Source organism: Fundulus heteroclitus, chromosome 24, assembly GCF_011125445.2.
Source record: "Fundulus heteroclitus isolate FHET01 chromosome 24, MU-UCD_Fhet_4.1, whole genome shotgun sequence".
In the NCBI taxonomy this organism is placed as follows: Eukaryota; Metazoa; Chordata; class Actinopteri; order Cyprinodontiformes; family Fundulidae; genus Fundulus; species Fundulus heteroclitus.
In genome coordinates this window covers 5,819,471-5,837,640 of record NC_046384.1, presented here as the reverse complement: position 1 = coordinate 5,837,640, position 18,170 = coordinate 5,819,471, and the positions used below count along the sequence as shown (strand labels likewise).

The following is an 18,170-nucleotide window of genomic DNA, read 5'->3' as shown; positions in this document are numbered from 1 at the left end:
CATTTTGAATTGTAATAAATATTGGATTCAGAGAAACAGGTTGACAAGTAAACTTAGTAACATGAAAATTAAACTTGATATTGTTGATTTATTGCGAAAGGAATCAGGAAGCAGAGGATACCAGGTCATATTTGAGTTTTTGAAACAGAGTAGGTTGTATAATAGGATATAGTTTTTTTTTTTTTTTTTTTTTTTTTTTTTTTTTTTTTTTTTTGTCATGCGGTCCACACTCCATACCAGTTGGTGGCGGTAATGCTCACCTAAACGTTATTTGTCAACCGCCAATAAAAAAATCAAGAAGAAGAAGAAGAAGAAGAAGACATTTCCGGTTCCATTGTTTCCATTCCCTCTTCCCAGCAGCACAGCCGCATTGATCCCTCCGGGTTGTTTGTCCTTGTTTTGCTGTGAGGCCAGAATTTGGAGTGTTGGTGAATCTGAAAGAGAGCAGCAGCTGCTGCAGATGATGAAGTCTGGAAAGAAGTCCAGCAGCTGGAGGCACAGCGGAGAAACTGGAGGGAAGCAGGAGCTCAAAGAGCGGCAGGACGCAGCAGAGAAGACACCAATGATGGGGGATGTTTTCCAGCCCAGAGTTCTGCTGCACCGATTAGGTTTGGAGATTTCCTTCTTCATGCTAACTGTGTGGATGGAGCTAAAGTTTAGGAGCCGTTTTCAGCAGCTGATGGATTCCTCCTCTTCATCAGAACTCGTTGCAGGGTTTCCCCCAGAAAACTGGCTAGGCCTGCTAGCTAGCTTAGCATGTGGCACATGGGATGCTAATGCTAGGCTAGCATGTAGCATAGTAGCTACTAATGCTAGCTTAGCATGCATAGCAACATTTAGCATCAAGTTCTTCTTGTCTGTCTGCCTGGGAAAGTTCCTCCAAACAACTTTTTGGTTTATCTTGTCCAGAAAGGTGGTTGCATGTTTTATTCTGGCTGTTGGCTATGGAGGACCAATCCTGCCATCATTTAGACTACATACAGAAATTAATAAGAATAAGTATTCTTTTATTGTCTTGCAATGCAGGAAATTTGTGTGTCACAGTTGCAAACACATGGACAGTTACACACAGTTATTAGCAATGAGGCAAAATAGAGAAGAAGAAAAAGGAACAAACCTGTCTAATCCAAAGTGTTCTTGTTGAATGGTAGGGGAAAAACTGCGATAAATATATATTGTAGTGCAGCTTCATCCTAGCTAAGGCATGTGCAACTTACCTTAGCATTTGAGAACACTGTAAACAGTTAATGATCGAATGAGAACCTGTGCAACGATTAGCAAGACGTAAACGGTTATCTTCGCATCTGGGAACAATGAAAGAACTGTAAGCTGTTTAAAGTTGAATTCCTTTTTAAACCACACACATGCAACTTTTGTGGATTTGACTGTAACTTGTTGCAATGAATTTCAAAGATTTCTTTACCTCGCAAGATAATCTTTGGGTCATCCTCACTGAAAACATTCTGGGCATCACTTGTTTCAATCAAACACAAACGACAAAAGTAACGTCCACTGAACGACTCGATAACATCCATGATCCCATGTATGCCTAAATTATCGCCTGTGATTTGGGAAATTGTGCCGTGGACATTCACAGCTGAATATGGCAAACTAATTCCATGACTCTCCAACACTTTGATGTCATCAATTATTAGATATGATTGTAATGTTGTGCAGCTTCAAATTAAATATGACATAATTTGTGAATCTCAGAAAATGCATTTCCAATACAGTGAAGTTATATTCAGGGGACTTAGAGAAGGTGGGGTCTGTTTTAAATGTGGCTTCCTTCAATACAGACCTAAAATGCAGGGGAAAATAATGGTTTGTGTTCATAGTACGGCCTTCTGAGGACTTTTACGGCCATCAAATTCATTTAAAATGGCTTCTCTGCAGTCGTCACCATCAAGCTGTCCAGGCAGTGTTGTCACTTGTCTTCTCCGTTTTGGCCCTTGGTTTTTAGGCAATGATGGCTCCTTTGCTGGCCTCTTCGCTGTAGTCCTGCTCATTGTCTTCAGACGCCACGCCAAATATCCAGTACCTTTCTGTGCATCATAAAAATGCTCCTACAACAAATGAAAGAACATCAAAATAGTGTTACGTCTCGCACAGCAAATGGAAACAAAAGTAAAAATCACCTATATAAGTCAGGCTATTATAGCTATGACTAAAATATGAAATATATGCAATAATAACCATCCTAGCGGTCACATTAGCCACCTTCCAATGTAATTTTTTCTACTGACTCCTAAAAATCAATGCAAAACTTACATATCCTTTTGGTGAGAAGGGATCCTTAAGTGCAGGAAAAAGTGAAATGATGCCCAGCGCATACTTCTCCTTCTGTTGACGGGAGGGAATCCGGCTGTAGCGACAAGACAAAAAATTCACTTAGTTCTGACAGGCAGGAGAATATATTTTGCACAAATCTAAACTCATGTCAAAGTTCAATTGCTAGGTCTTACCCATGTCTCTCAGTCATATCACTTGCCAGTATGTTGACAAGCTGCCTCCTAGTGCGGTGCTTCAGCGTGTTTTCGGATTTATACTCTTCAAGAATGTCCTGTCCTCCAGATTTCCGAAGCAAGGCATTTTTGACCATCTGCTTACACAAAACACACAAAAGTAATTATCATCATTATTAAACATAATTAAGCATGTAAGTGTCATGCATCACACGATACATTTGAGTGGTTTTCCTGCTCCATTTGTAGGTGAGAAACAAATGCTTGATCATACTATTGGGGAGTATTAGTATGGATAGAAACTTTGCCTATGTCTTTGCCAAAGAAATGAGGTATGTTTACAAACAACACATGACTTTTTCCTTAAAATGTTACCTTTTTTGCGGTCTCTGACAGGGGAGCTTTCTCCACAGATGGGCTTCCGTCTTTGTTCAGTCTACTACAACCTGTAGAAATGCTCTTTTCTCTTACGTCGCTGTCGCTTGATAAGGACAAGGTATCTGTGAGAGAAGATGCAGTATCAGAAGTAGAAGGCGTTGAGTGGTCTAAAGGAAAGAAATCTGTACAGCACATCCTTTGATTAATATATGACTGTGGTAGTATCCGTTTTGACATGGGCTATTGTGGTAACATGTAATGTTGTGAAAGACAAGTAGCTATTAGTGTTTTTAATGTTCATGGAAAGTTCCAATTTGGCAATGGGCAGAATAAATGCAAAGCTGACTCTGGCAATTATACATTCCATACCTATAACCAATTTTAATAGTGTGCATTGATCACAATGCAAAGGAGTACAGCATATATAGCTTACTTTCACACTGTCACACTGCCAGGTGTACCAAAGAGTGAAAACATTACGTACATATGTACAGTAGGTCTTAAAAGTCTACACCCCTCTTCAAATTCCAGGTTTTTGTTATGTAAAGAAAATGACAGAAAAACAAATAAATTCACAGATTTTTCCACCTTTTAATCTGAACTATTAACCTGAACAATGCAGTTCATCTGCATCTTCACCTTCCTAACAGAGGGTCAAAAGTTCTGTGCCACTACCACGGCCTTTGTCAAAATATTCATTATTCCATCCTCCCCAATTAAGGCCCAAGTTATAGCTGAATAAAAACAGCACAAAAGCACAATACTGCCACCACCATACTTCACTTTAGGTATGGTGTTATTAGGGTGACGTTTTGCCCCAAACATACCCTTTGGAATTATGTCCAAAAAGTTCAACCTGTGGAGTACATTTTACAGAAAGACAACTGTAATCTCCCAGATGCATGTGGGAACATGTGTTATGATCTGATGAAACCCTGGTTTAGCTTTTTTTTTTTTTTTTTTCCCCTTTACATAATTCCAAAAGGTATATTTGGCACAAAAACAACTCTACATCACCAAGGTAAAACCATACATAAAGTGAAGAATGGTGGTGGCAGCATCATGCTATATAATTGTTCTTCAGCTGGAACTGGCACTGTAGTCAGGGAGGAGGGAATTATGACCAGTTCCACGGGGGCCGTGGAACCGTGGCCCCTTGTTAGACAGGTGAAGATGCGGAGGAACTTCATCTTTTAGAACAACAACCGTCTTTGGCACACGACTAAATCATCAAAAGAATGGCTTCACCAGAATAAGGTTGAGGTTTTGGAATGGCCCAGAGAGAGTTCAGACCTGTATCCCACTGAACATCTGTTGGACAATCTGAGGAGGATTGTACACAGTAGAGGCAGATTTGGAATGCTTATGTGCTATACTGATAGACTCTTGCCCAAAAAAGATCAAGTGCTGTAATAGAAGCCAAAGGTGCTGCAACAAAGTATTAAGTTTAAGGGTGTGCATCCTCTCCATTTAAAGATTTAAGTTTGTTTTTCACTTACATTGCATACAATAATAGTTTAGATTTAAGTGGGAAAAGTTTTGAAATTATTTATCTTTCTGTCATTTTTTTCCAATAGTTCTAAAATAATGTCTTCGTCAACTGCTGTGTCCGCATCATCGAACACCTCAAGCTCAGTGGCATCAGGAAGCCCAAACTTTTCTTTCACTGTAAAAGAAGAGAAACAATGACAAGCTGAAATCTGACCAATGGCCATATATGGCCATTCTTGTATACAGTATTACTGTTGTACTTTACAGTCGATGTCAAATGTGTCATATTAAGATATCTGTGCCATAAAAAAAAAAAACAGATGTGCAACAATAATGTCTTTGGAAATACATGTAAGGGGGATTGACAGAAAAGCACTTATTGGCAGTAGTGGAATGCCAACTGATGTACTTCTTCACATTCCGATATTTAACTTTCAGCAACATGCCGTCCTCGAATGGAAAAACCTGGAATATATTTATAAATGCCATATCAACATACCACAATTTTTAAAGGTACGCTGTGCAGGAAATGGTCAAAAAAGTTACTGCAACTATGCTGCTGCATTGAAACTGGGCTGCCTATTGCCAAATTTGATCTTTCCATGAAAGTTTACCAAGTAATAAACAAATATTTTCTAGTACGGCCCAAGTACAGTCATTTTTGCAACATTTATTATATTATACTATATTATTATAAATATGACTGTTTGCTTGATTACTTTTTATGAAATGTATTTTCGGTTTAAAGGTTTATCTAACTATTTACAAATATAACGAAAATAATTAAAAACAAACCACTGGAATTTTTTTTCCAGAAAGCTTATTTTGAAATGAGAAAGATATAAATTCCAAGGCCTCTTGCTTTTGTGAAATGAAGAGCAAATGTTTTTGAATCACAGTTAAAGACTTGCTGGTAATTTATTCCCATGTTTTTGGGAGAATGGATTATATCAGGCAGCTAAAACAGCTGAAATATATGGTTCCCCCCCCCCCCCCCCTTTTTTAATTTTTGCAAATAAAGAGTAAATATGACCAAATGCCCAGGATTTGTTGTTGGTGGTGAGGGGAATAAATACAGTTAAAGACTTACAGGTAAATGAATTTCTTCCCATGTTATGGAGGAGGAACAGATTATTTCAGTTTACAGAAAAACTGTTACCCCCGTTTAATTTTTGCAAATAAAGAGTAAATATGACCAAATCAACAGGATTTGTTGTTGTTGATGGTGAGAGGAATAAGCACATTTAAAGACCTGCAGGTACATTTACTTCTTCCCATGTTATGGAGGAGGAACAGATTATTTCAGGGAGCTGAAACATCCATTCTCTCCTCTCCTCCTCCCACATCTTTGGGAAATAAAGAGCAACTGTTTCCAATTTCTCTAAAATTGATATGTGTGATATGTTATACTAGAAATGTCCTTAATCCAGTAATATTTCATATTTTACATTAGAAGGGGATTAACCAGAAATTCTAATTTGTGTGCCCTGCTATCAGCCAGTTTCCATCCTCTTATATCAGCAATGAAAAATTAAAAATACACTATGTGTTGGAAATCTGTTTGGTGACGTTTATTTCTGTCAGGCTGAAGGGACAAAAGTTGGAGAAATACAGATTCTCTTGGCGTTTAAAAAAACAACACCAAACAGCGCAAGAAGACCTTGTTAATGTATTCATTTTATAAATTTGTAAAAAGAGAAACCGATTAAACTGAATGTTACAAAGTTGACATGATTATATGAGCTGTTTTTACCGAAAAATGATCAGGAGCGCCTTGAAAATGGTCAGATCCGCCTCTCTGGCTGCAATGCGCGCTCCCGACACAGGGGGAACAGATTTTCACAGGGAAACAGAATTTTGCACAAGATTTACAGTAGTAGTCTGCTACACACACACTATTGCTGACTTCTACTAAGTATGTCAAGATATATACAGATGCGTGCATTGTTCGATACATAGACACATGCAAAAAGAAATTGGCGGAGGTAACGGGTGCATTTTCAAATGCCTTGATGTTCGCTGCTAACAATTAGTACACTTTCACAAATGGGATTGCTTTCCCCGCCTAGCCTACGCTGCCGCCCACAGTTAGCAAAGTTAAGGCACTGTTGGCAGATATTAATGCCAGAGGCGGTTTAAGGAGCAATACAGATTCGCTGGTGTCTGCTATAACTAAGTACCTAGTTAAATTATATAACTAAATTAGTTCTAGGTTATTTTGGAGAACGGAAACAGAATGAAATGTCCATGTCAAACTAGCATAGGCTATACAACGTGCGCGCGATATCCTAACAGCTTCTTGGCCACCCGTTCGATTCCACAAAATACATTTATTTTGTCACAGAAAAGAAAACATTTGGGAGATTGGGCTTAGGTTACTATATATTACGTATTTATTTATGCTATGCAAATTCTTGGTTCGTCTACCAACTAGTTCTTAGACTACATAGCCTAGCCGAAACACAAAGTTTGTAGTTGGCCAGTTTACACACACAGCAGGCTGATGTGCCTATTTAAAACTTTCTTGGAAACACAACTAACGTCACATTAATATATTAAGATTCTTACCTTTTTAAGCAATCATCTATTTCACAGGTAGAAAAGAGCGGCAAGATGTCCGTCGTCCAAAAGGAAGAATGATTGTGGGGGACCAGTTGATGGGGACTTTAAATCAAGGACACCCCCTCCCCCCTCCTCCCCCCCCTCCATTAAAATACAATTCTATTCTGTTACCTCTCCTATAAATATTTTGTTTTGTTATTAAAAAAACTGTGTTATGTTAAGCTGAACGTTCATATATACTATCTAGGTAACGATTCTGGCTGAGAGTGAAATGAGTTAAAAAATGGATCAGTTTTGAACAGGCGCTTAGGGCAGCCCTGGGTCCTAAATTTCTGTTGGAGAACGTAAACTCATTAGAAAAAGAATAGCCATAGTGTGACGCACGTCTTATGTATGAATGTTGTTGGCATTTTCAGGTTAGCAAAAGTAATGGAAAAGTTACCAAAAGGCACTGTATGTTTGACATAAAATTTCTGTTGGAGAACGTAAACTCATTAGAAAAAGAACAGCCATAGTGTGACGCACGTCTTATGTATGAATGTTGTTGGCATTTTCAGGGAGAAGTAAAGTAAAAGAAAATTCACAACCACCGCATGTCTCAACATTAATTTGTTCGAGTGTGCAACATGATGAAAGAACCGGATATGGAATGTCACTCTCAGTCAGTGTTAGGCAGTTAACTCTTTGAAACAACACAGTGCACAGAGCTTTTTAAGCACTCTCAGTGTTAATGTAACACCACAATTAACACACAGTGACTCCTGTTATCACCAGAACAATTAACACCAGTAAAATCAACTCAAAACAACTCTTCCAATTTTGCTGTGTAGCTTAACAAACATGCTACTATTCCCCCCTCCTTGTGCCACTGGCAGAATGTGTGAGAAATGGAAGAATTTGTCACAAGAAATGCAGGCGATTGGTACGCTTGACGATGGATAAAACTTTTGCAGACAGTCCCCGTGGCTCATGGACTGTGCTCGGCTGCAGGAAAAAACTAAAGGGGGGCTTTCTATTTTTTTATAGGGTGCAGACTTATTGAGCAAACATTTTATTTGCTTCGGGCTGAACAGGGGTTCTGTGACCACTCCTACAGTGCTGCAAAAAAATCTCAATAAAATCCTAAAATAAAAAGTGTTTCCCATCCGGCTTATTTTGAACGCGTTAGGCTGGAAAAATAGCTTTGGGTGGGATAACATTTTCACATCATCTGGTGAGTTTTTAGAAGGAATTAATCAGAAAATGATATCAAAATACCATAGTTGTCATGTTGTGGCAGAATACTCAAAACTTCTACATTTAAATAAAATGACATCTTCTTGCTCTCATTTTATTACATTATTTTTCGAACTGTAAAGGACACTTAAAGTCCTTACGTTTTCTCAAAAATTGATGGCGCGCCTTATAATCTGGTGTGCTGTATATTTGGACATAGACACATTAAGCACATTGGACAAAGCCTAACATTTTGTTTTAAAAGCATGGCTGAAAAGTGTCATCAGCACTTTAATGTAAAAAAGGTAGCTCAACAAAGAACTGAGTTTTTATAACAGTCTTGTCATTTTATTATGTGTTTTACTGTTCTGCATGTTCTGTCAAAGAATTTAATCTAACAACATTCCCTAAATATATCTTAAAGTGTGCCTCAGTTCTGGCTAAGATCAAAATGTTTTCTAATGTGCAAAATATGTTTACATGTTTCCTGCAGATGTTAAGGAGAAGGTGATCGTTAAAGAAGAAGCTTCTTTAGACCACAAACCTCGTGCCGACCTGCATGACCCAGACCAAATTAAAGGCAGAGAGCTTCCAGAAGAAAATGATGGAAGACAATCCATCAAGATACAAGATCATGGAGATGCTTCCATTTCTTCAGAGGCTGAAGACACTGAGGAGGATGAAGAAGACAGTGATGTAGGGCACCCTCTCTCTGAGCTGAAACGCTTATCAGACTCAGGATATAAGAAATGTTCTACAGAGAAGAATAAATGTAGGAAAGGCCACCCAGGAGTTGCGCTTAGCTGCAAAGACTGTGGCAAAACATTTATGGCAAAATCAGCTTTAATCACACACATGAGAATCCACACAGGAGAGAAGCCTTTCTGTTGTGATCTATGTGGACAAAGCTTTAGTCGAAAAGGAACTTTAAACAGACACATGGGAATCCATACAGGACAGAAGCCTTTTTGTTGTGATCTATGTGGACAAAGCTTTAGTCTCAAACCTGTTTTAAACACACACATGAGAATCCATACAGGAGAGAAGCCTTTTTGTTGTGATCTATGTGGACAAAGCTTTAGTCAAAAACCAAATTTAAACAGACACATGGGAATCCATACAGGACAGAAGCCTTTCTGTTGTGATCTATGTGGAAAAAGATTTAGACACAAATCTAGTTTAAACAAACACATGAGAATCCATACAGGACAGAAGGCTTACTGCTGTGATCTATGTGGACAAAGCTTTAGTCGAAAAGGAACTTTAAACATACACATGAAAATCCATACAGGACAGAAGCCTTTCTGTTGTGATCTATGTGGACAAAGCTTTAGTCGAAAAGGAACTTTAAACAGACACATGAAAATCCATACAGGACAGAAGCCTTTCTGTTGTGATCTATGTGGACAAAGCTTTAGTCTAAAAGGAAATTTAAACAGACACATGAGAATCCATACAGGACAGAAGCCTTTCTGTTGTGATCTATGTGAACAAAGCTTTAGTCAAAAATATCATTTAAACACACACATGCAAATCCATACAGGAAGGAAGCCTTTCTGTTGTGATCTATGTGGAAAGAGATTTAGAGACAAATCTAGTTTAAAGATACACATGCAAATCCATACAGGACAGAAGCCTTTCTGTTGTGATCTATGTGGACAAAGATTTAGCCACAAATCATATTTAAACTCGCATATGAGAATCCATACCGGACAGAAGACTTTCTGTTGTGATCTATGTGGACAAAGATTTAGCCACAAATCAAGTTTAAACACACACATGAGAATCCATACAGGACAGAAGCCTTTCTCTTGTGATCTATGTGGACAAAGATTTAGCCACAAATCAAGTTTAAACACACACATGAGAATCCATACAGGACAGAAGCCTTTCTCTTGTGATCTATGTGGACAAAGCTTTTGTCGAAAACAAAATTTAAACAGACACATGAGAAGCCATACAGGACAGAAGCCTTTCTGTTGTGATCTATGTGGTAAAAGATTTAGACACAAATCTAGTTTAAACACACACATGATAATCCATACAGGACAGAAGCCTTTCTGTTGTGATCTATGTGGACAAAGCTTTAGTCAAAAAGGAACTTTAAACAGACACATGAAAATCCATACAGGACAGAAGCCTTTATTTTGTGATCTATGTGGTAAAAGATTTAGACACAAATCTATTTTAAACATACACAAAATTGACCATACAATGCATGACAAGGCAAGCTTTTTTGTATAGCACATTTCAGTACATGGACAATGCAAAGGGCTTTACATGAATAAATGTAGGAAAATAAAAGCAGAAACAAATTGGACTACAAAGAACACTATCTCTCTGAGCTGAAACACTTTTCAGACTCTGGATATAAGAAATGTTCTACAAAGAAGGAATGTAAGAAAGGCCAGACAGGAGAGAAGCCTTTCTGTTGTGATCTATGTGGAAAAAGATTTAGCTGCAAATTAATGTTAAACAGTCACATGAAAATCCACACAGGATAGAAGCCTTTTTGTTGTGATCTATGTGGACAAAGCTTTAGTCTCAAACCTGTTTTAAACACACACATGAGAATCCATACAGGAGAGAAGCCTTTTTGTTGTGATCTATGTGGACAAAGCTTTAGTCAAAAACCAAATTTAAACAGACACATGGGAATCCATACAGGACAGAAGCCTTTCTGTTGTGATCTATGTGGAAAAAGATTTAGACACAAATCTAGTTTAAACAAACACATGAGAATCCATACAGGACAGAAGGCTTACTGCTGTGATCTATGTGGACAAAGCTTTAGTCGAAAAGGAACTTTAAACATACACATGAAAATCCATACAGGACAGAACCCTTTCTGTTGTGATCTATGTGGACAAAGCTTTAGTCGAAAAGGAACTTTAAACAGACACATGAAAATCCATACAGGACAGAAGCCTTTCTGTTGTGATCTATGTGGACAAAGCTTTAGTCTAAAAGGAAATTTAAACAGACACATGAGAATCCATACAGGACAGAAGCCTTTCTGTTGTGATCTATGTGAACAAAGCTTTAGTCAAAAATATCATTTAAACACACACATGCAAATCCATACAGGAAGGAAGCCTTTCTGTTGTGATCTATGTGGAAAGAGATTTAGAGACAAATCTAGTTTAAAGATACACATGCAAATCCATACAGGACAGAAGACTTTCTGTTGTGATCTATGTGGACAAAGATTTAGCCACAAATCAAGTTTAAACACACACATGAGAATCCATACAGGACAGAAGCCTTTCTCTTGTGATCTATGTGGACAAAGATTTAGCCACAAATCAAGTTTAAACACACACATGAGAATCCATACAGGACAGAAGCCTTTCTCTTGTGATCTATGTGGACAAAGCTTTTGTCGAAAACAAAATTTAAACAGACACATGAGAAGCCATACAGGACAGAAGCCTTTCTGTTGTGATCTATGTGGTAAAAGATTTAGACACAAATCTAGTTTAAACACACACATGATAATCCATACAGGACAGAAGCCTTTCTGTTGTGATCTATGTGGACAAAGCTTTAGTCAAAAAGGAACTTTAAACAGACACATGAAAATCCATACAGGACAGAAGCCTTTATTTTGTGATCTATGTGGTAAAAGATTTAGACACAAATCTATTTTAAACATACACAAAATTGACCATACAATGCATGACAAGGCAAGCTTTTTTGTATAGCACATTTCAGTACATGGACAATGCAAAGGGCTTTACATGAATAAATGTAGGAAAATAAAAGCAGAAACAAATTGGACTACAAAGAACACTATCTCTCTGAGCTGAAACACTTTTCAGACTCTGGATATAAGAAATGTTCTACAAAGAAGGAATGTAAGAAAGGCCAGACAGGAGAGAAGCCTTTCTGTTGTGATCTATGTGGAAAAAGATTTAGCTGCGAATTAATGTTAAACAGTCACATGAAAATCCACACAGGATAGAAGCCTTTCTATTGCGTGTGGACAAAGATTTAACAAAAAAGGAACTTTAAAGACACAAAGGAAAATCCACACTGGACAGGAGAATTTTTCTTGTTGGTCTATGTGGACAAAGATCTAGCCACAAATCTAATTTAAACAGACACATGAAAAACCATACAATCCAAGTTTTATGTATAGCACATTTCAGTACAAAGACAACGCAAGAGAAACTAAGAGGAAATATTAATGATTTTATAAACAATTGGACTACAAATTTAAACTAAAAGCAGTGATGACTGGCTGAAAGAGCAGAGTTAAAGCGTGGATAAAATCCATCAATACACACGTTATAGCTACCCACTGTGTCCTGCATCATCAGGCACTAGCTTCCAAAGACATGGACCCAGATCTTCTGTTCTGAACACAGCTATCACTGCAGTTAACTTTGTGAAATCCAGAGCTTTGCAATCACGGCTTTTAGGTCAACTTTTCCCCAAATCTGGATGCTGAACATGACGCACTGCTTTATCACCTGGAGGTGTGATGGTTGTCTCGTGGGAAAGTGTTGCAGAGTCTTTGAGCTCGTTTACAAGTGGAAGATGATCTTAAGAGTTTGTCATCCATGCCTCTAAGAATAAACTGTGTGGAGAGAGACAGGCTCATCCTTCACACTAATTGTCCAGTGGTTATTGATGTCATTAATGAGTGACTTGACTGTGTGTAACAAAGCCTGACGCAGATATTTATAAGAATGTTTTTGGTTTTCTACCAACAGTTTAAGATGTTTGTTGTGCTAAAGCTGAACAATTTAAGAGTCTTTAATCTGATAAATGGACCAAATAGGATTCACTGGATTTTCTTTCAGTCTTCTCAAAACTTATTTTATTGGAAGCTTGAATTTGTTATATGTGAAGAAAACATCCTGTGAAAGTATACCTGGAATAAATGTCTTCTGAATATCAAGTCTTAAAATCTTTATTTTTATTCCTTCAGCATATTAGTTAGTGATCGATCAATACAGGTTTTTGTGGGCAGATGCTGATTATTTTTACATCAGTTTATCCTCTATGTGCTGCCTATTTTTTTGGGCCTATTATTGAAGTCCAAATAGCCTTTTAGTTTTTTTACATGATAAAAATGACACCGTTATTAAAAAAAAAACATTGCAAAACTCTTAATTTTAATAAATAAACATTAACAAATCAAATAAAACATTGACAGTGGTTGGCAAATGGAGAGAGCAGCAAATGTCTGAGTTATTTATATATATATATATATATATATATATATATATATATATATATATATATATATATATATATATATATATATATATATATATATATATATATATATATATAGTTCCCGAAGTGTTTAACTGTACAAAAGGCTGTTTTAAAAATGCTACCAGCATGAGTGATCTAAAGGGGTCCTTGGAAAAATGTTCTCGCTGCTAAGGGGGCCCTGGCCACGAAAAGTCTGAGAACCCCTGCATTAGTTCACTCAGATTTGGGCCTGATCTGTGGTAAGTAGCTGAAGCAGCCTGAAGCTGTGCGCAAGAATTTTTACTTCCGTTTTGTTTTTATTCAATTGAAGGAGATTTTGGCACACAGCAAAATAACCCCACAACATGATGCTACCAACCCATATTTAACAGTTGGGATGGTGTTCTCAGGCTTGAAAGCTTATGCCTCCAAATATAACAATGGTCCTTAAGGCCAACCATCTCAGGTTTAGTGGTGTTAGACCACAAGACATGTCTCCAAAAATGAATACCTTTGTCCATGTGTGGGTTTGCAAACGTCATCTGACTTTTACCTGTTTTTTGCTGCCAGAGTAGCCTTTCAGCCCATGTCAGTACAGTACTTGTCTTGCTTTACATAATGAGACCCTCTGACTCCTTCAGCCAGCATCTTCACAAAGTCTTTTGCTTTTGTTCTTTGGTTGGTGTGCACATTTCAGGCCAATATACAGTCTCATTCTGGAGCGGTATGATGGCAGGACCTTCAGGCATTTAGAAATTACACCTAAGATGAGCCAGACTTATGCAAGTCCATAATTCTCGTCCTGATATCTTGGCTGATTTCTTTTGACCGTCCCATTAGAAAACATCATTTAGATAAGAAGTCTTTAGCCAAAGCGGGAATGTTGTCCGAATAATGCAGTCAGTAAGGAAGGAAGTAGGAAAGAAGCCTATATGCTTCCTGTCATAGTTCCTTTAGCATAGTCTCTTACCGGTGCTAAGGAGCTATAAGGAATCCCACAATCCTTTGCATGACATGACGTATGATTCAGCATAATGTTGCATGTAGATGTTGTGAAGCCAGGAAAAGAGCAGCAGAAGTACGACACCTTAAAACAGCTGAAAACATTAGTTGTGCAGAAGCAGCCGAGAAGGTCCTGGAAGGAAAAAGAATAATTCAAGGAGGTTCACAGATTCATCAGAGTGCAAGACCAGAGCAAAACCAAAGAGTTATGTCAGGACTGGATATTGCAGTGGATAAATTAATTCTATTTATGGCTTGTGTTGTTAACTGTACTGATCAAGTGGAAGTAAACACGGAATTATTGTGAAAGGGGCAGAAAAATAATTTTCTGCAAAGGATCTTTCTTGGGAACTAATAAATAAAAAGCTTGAGACTGATGGTAAAACAGGGGGGGGGAACAATATGATTCTCCCTAATAAGTAATGGCCAAGAGTTTAAAGGCTACATAAATTATTTGAAAAATAAACCCGATATTACTTGTGTGCAATAAACGTGGCTTAAAACAGAATTAGATTTTGTGATAAAGGGATATAATAGTGTATGAAGGGACTGGGAAAAGGGAGGTGGTGGTGGATGTATAATCTTTATAAACCAGGGAGTTCAATATAGATTTCTAGGAAAAGGGAAAAAATTAGAATGGATAGCTGTAGAAAGTTGGATTAAATATGGAAATATTAAAATATTACATTTTTATAATCCTTGTAAAAAACTTTGTTTCGAGGAAATGAGTCAATTGGTTGAAAATATAAATGGAAAGGTCATGTGTTGTGAAGACTTTAATGCTCACAGAACACTTTGTAATAGTAGTAAAAGGTTGATATTAATTTGGATGTTGATAATATAAATGTTTCTGTTTGTGAAGCCATCTTAGTTACAGTTTGACAATCTATCCAAAGAAAAAAAGGAAGCGGGAAGAAGAAAATTGTTCCATGGTAGACAAAAGAATGTGACTGTGCGATTAAATCTCAAAATAAAGTGTTTAGAACGTTAAAGAAAATGCAGAATTTTCAGTATTTTATTGAATATAAAAGGTCACAACCTATAGTCAAAAGAACTGTAAAATGTGTAAAAAGAGTTTACTAGCAATCGTTTTGTGAGTCAGTTGGTAGAGAAACAAACATTTCAAATATCTGGGGAATGATAACTTGGAAAGTTCATATTGAAATGATGATTGATAAATGCAAAAGAGTTATAAATGTTATGAGGTATTTGGTTGGGACTGAATGGAGAGCTGAGAGGAAAGCATTGAAATCCATTTATACAGGTTAGATTAGGTCTGTCTTTGATTATGGATGTATTGCTTTTGGTTCAGCATCGGTTTCATTACTTAAAAAATTGGATATTGTTCGGTATCAAGCATTGAGATTATGCACAGGGGCCATAAGAACAACACCAACATCAGCATTACAAATAGAAATGGGAGAAATGCCACTACAATTGAGGAGATTACAATTACTTTCCACTTACTGGTTTCAGTTAAAAAAATCATTGTGAAATTCATGTAAGGAAATTTTAAAACCATGTTGGGAAAAAGGGAAGAAGAAATTAAATTCTTTTGGATTGATAGCAGATTCTAATATAACAGATCTTGAATTATCTCAAATAAATGTCAGTAAAACAGTTATTAGATCATTAATTCATCCATCTATGTTGCCTGAAATTGATACGGATTTAACTTTGTTGTATAAACGGAAATAAAAAGAGGATATTTCAGATTCAAGTATGGTTCAACAATAAATAAATGAAGAATATTATGGATATGTAAAATTTTTTACGGATGCTTCAAAAGATTCAAATAATAGGAATGGTGTTTCGTTTGTAGTTCCAAAATTTAATTTTAAGTGGTGACTTATTGTCCGTATGGAGAAGTAGTGGAAGAATTGATGGATGTTAGAAAACTAGTATGCATAAATAATGAAATGGTGCTAGAATTTGTATACTTTCTAACACACTTCTGTGTATCAATCTTACTCTACTATCTAGTAATTTGGCAAATTCATGTGAATGGATTGTTAAGGAAAGCACAAGTATTTGAAGTGATAACTATCCAGTAATATTTTCAATAAATGTAAAAATAGATACACAAGAAAGGCCTATTCATAAGAAATTGAAGTTTGAAAAATCGCATTGGGAAAATTTTAAAGAAATATGCAACATATCAGCAGAATCAATTACAATGAAGGCAGATATTGAGGAATGTACTTCTGACGTCACTCATCTAATTTTAAATGCAGCATTAAATAGTATACCATATAAATCAGTCTGAGGAAAACAGAAAACAGTGCCTTGGTGGAATGATGAATGTAAAAAAGCAATTAAAGAATGAAATAGAGCAATGACAGTGTTAAGTAAAATTTTGACCCATGAAAACATGACTAGTTGTTAGAGTGCTCAGTCCGAAGAGTTATTAAGAGTAGTAAACGGAACGCATGGAGGAATTATTGTTCTACTAAAGCAGAAAAAGTTAAAATAGTAGAGGTTTGGTCAATGTTAAAGAAAGTAAGTGGGAAGAAAGTATTTGTTAAACTGTCAGTTTTATAGGATAAAGGAACAATTGCAATAACAAAAGAAATTTGCTAGTGTGCATAGTGGTGATCATTCGTATTCATAGACACATATAGAGAATATTTTCGTTGAAAACAGAGATGTATGAGTACATGAGATGCAGAAATCCATACTAATGAATTGAAAATAGTGTTAAAGATTATCAGAAATAGTGCAACAGGAGAAGATAAGTTAAGTTACATCATGTTTCAGGAATTACCTGAGAAAGTACTTAAGATAATATTACAATTACTTAATAAAATATAGAAAGACGATAAATTTCCACATTGGATATGATTCAATCTACATTACCCGATAAGGTAGGTGGCAGTATGCACCTAAAAGTCATGGTTGCAATCTGCTATTAAGTAAAAGAAGAGGAAATTAGGAGGATTTAGTATTTGTAAATTAATATTATAGATGTAGATATATCAATATGAATATATTCAGGAATAGGGCCATTCTGACCCACACTCCTCACCAGTTGGTGGCGGTAATGCACACCGAAGCGATGTTTGCACCTATAAGTTATTTGCAAACCGCCATTAAAAAAGAGAAGAAGAAGGAAGAAGACATTCAGATAGCAGACTGGATTTATTGGTAGAAATTCAGAATTCAAGCAATGGGATTAATTGTTTATTTTATATGGATTCCTTCTCATATAGGAATAAAACGAGATTAGATGGCAGATAAGTATGCAAAAAGAGCAAGTAAATACAGTTTAATTGATATAATAATTCCATTTAGTAAAAGTGAAATAAAATCAGTAATTAAGAAAAGGATTAGAGCAAGGTGGCAGAAACAGTGGGAAGAAGAAAGAACTGGAAGATGGTTTTATAATATTCAAAGAAAAGTAGGATTAATGAGGATAACATCAAGGAATAGAACAGTAATGTCAAGATTACGTTTTGGACATACAGGGTTAAATAGCACATTATTTAAAATGGGGATTCATGATACAGGAAAGTGTGATTTTTTGTTTTGTTGAAGAAACAGTGGAGCACGTTATATTATTTTGCAGTAAATATCATATTGAGAGAAATGAATTGATAAATAGATTACAAAACAGTAAATTAAAGTTAAACATAAAATATCTTTTAGACATGAATGCCAAATCAGAGGGTTATTCTTTATTATTAAGATATCTTAAAAAGACTAATTTGATAAAACGGATTTAGTTATTTATTTTTATTATTTATAGTAGTAGCATATTAGAGTAGGTCATCCCGATTCACACTCCATTTCAGTTGGTGGCGGTAATGCACCAAAAGTTGTTTGCCAACCGCCATTAGTCAAAAGAAGAAG

At 36.4% G+C, this 18,170-nt stretch overlaps 3 protein-coding genes across 3 annotated transcripts; all 3 read left to right on the top strand.

The window, feature by feature from the left end:
- Positions 1-560: 560 nt before the first annotated feature.
- On the top strand, positions 561-9,446 carry LOC118557742 (gastrula zinc finger protein XlCGF7.1-like; the record flags this gene model as incomplete). The annotated part of the gene is made up of 2 exons (XM_036128022.1): positions 561-608; positions 8,605-9,446. Coding segments are annotated over exons 1-2 (888 nt in total), but the record flags the coding sequence as incomplete, so codon positions are not given.
- A 143-nt stretch (positions 9,447-9,589) lies between these two features.
- Positions 9,590-10,625, top strand: LOC118557746 (gastrula zinc finger protein XlCGF49.1-like). Its single transcript, XM_036128028.1, has 2 exons — positions 9,590-10,181; positions 10,463-10,625. Exons 1-2 carry the CDS (start codon positions 9,639-9,641, stop codon positions 10,613-10,615), a joined length of 696 nt encoding a protein of 231 aa, XP_035983921.1. The 5' UTR covers positions 9,590-9,638; the 3' UTR covers positions 10,616-10,625.
- Positions 10,626-10,777: 152 nt separating this feature from the next.
- Positions 10,778-11,380, top strand: LOC118557750 (gastrula zinc finger protein XlCGF57.1-like; the record flags this gene model as incomplete). Its single annotated transcript, XM_036128034.1, has 1 exon — positions 10,778-11,380. A coding segment is annotated over one exon (603 nt), but the record flags the coding sequence as incomplete, so codon positions are not given.
- Between the last annotated feature and the right edge of the window lie 6,790 nt (positions 11,381-18,170).

Coding starts and splice junctions, on each gene's coding strand:
- LOC118557746 (XM_036128028.1), top strand. CDS start 9,639: ATGCAAATCCATACAGGAAGGAAGCCTTTCTGTTGTGATCTATGTGGA. Junction 10,182..10,462: donor AGAAGCCTTTCTGTTGTGAT/CTATGTGGACAA, acceptor TCTGAGCTGAAA/CACTTTTCAGACTCTGGATA.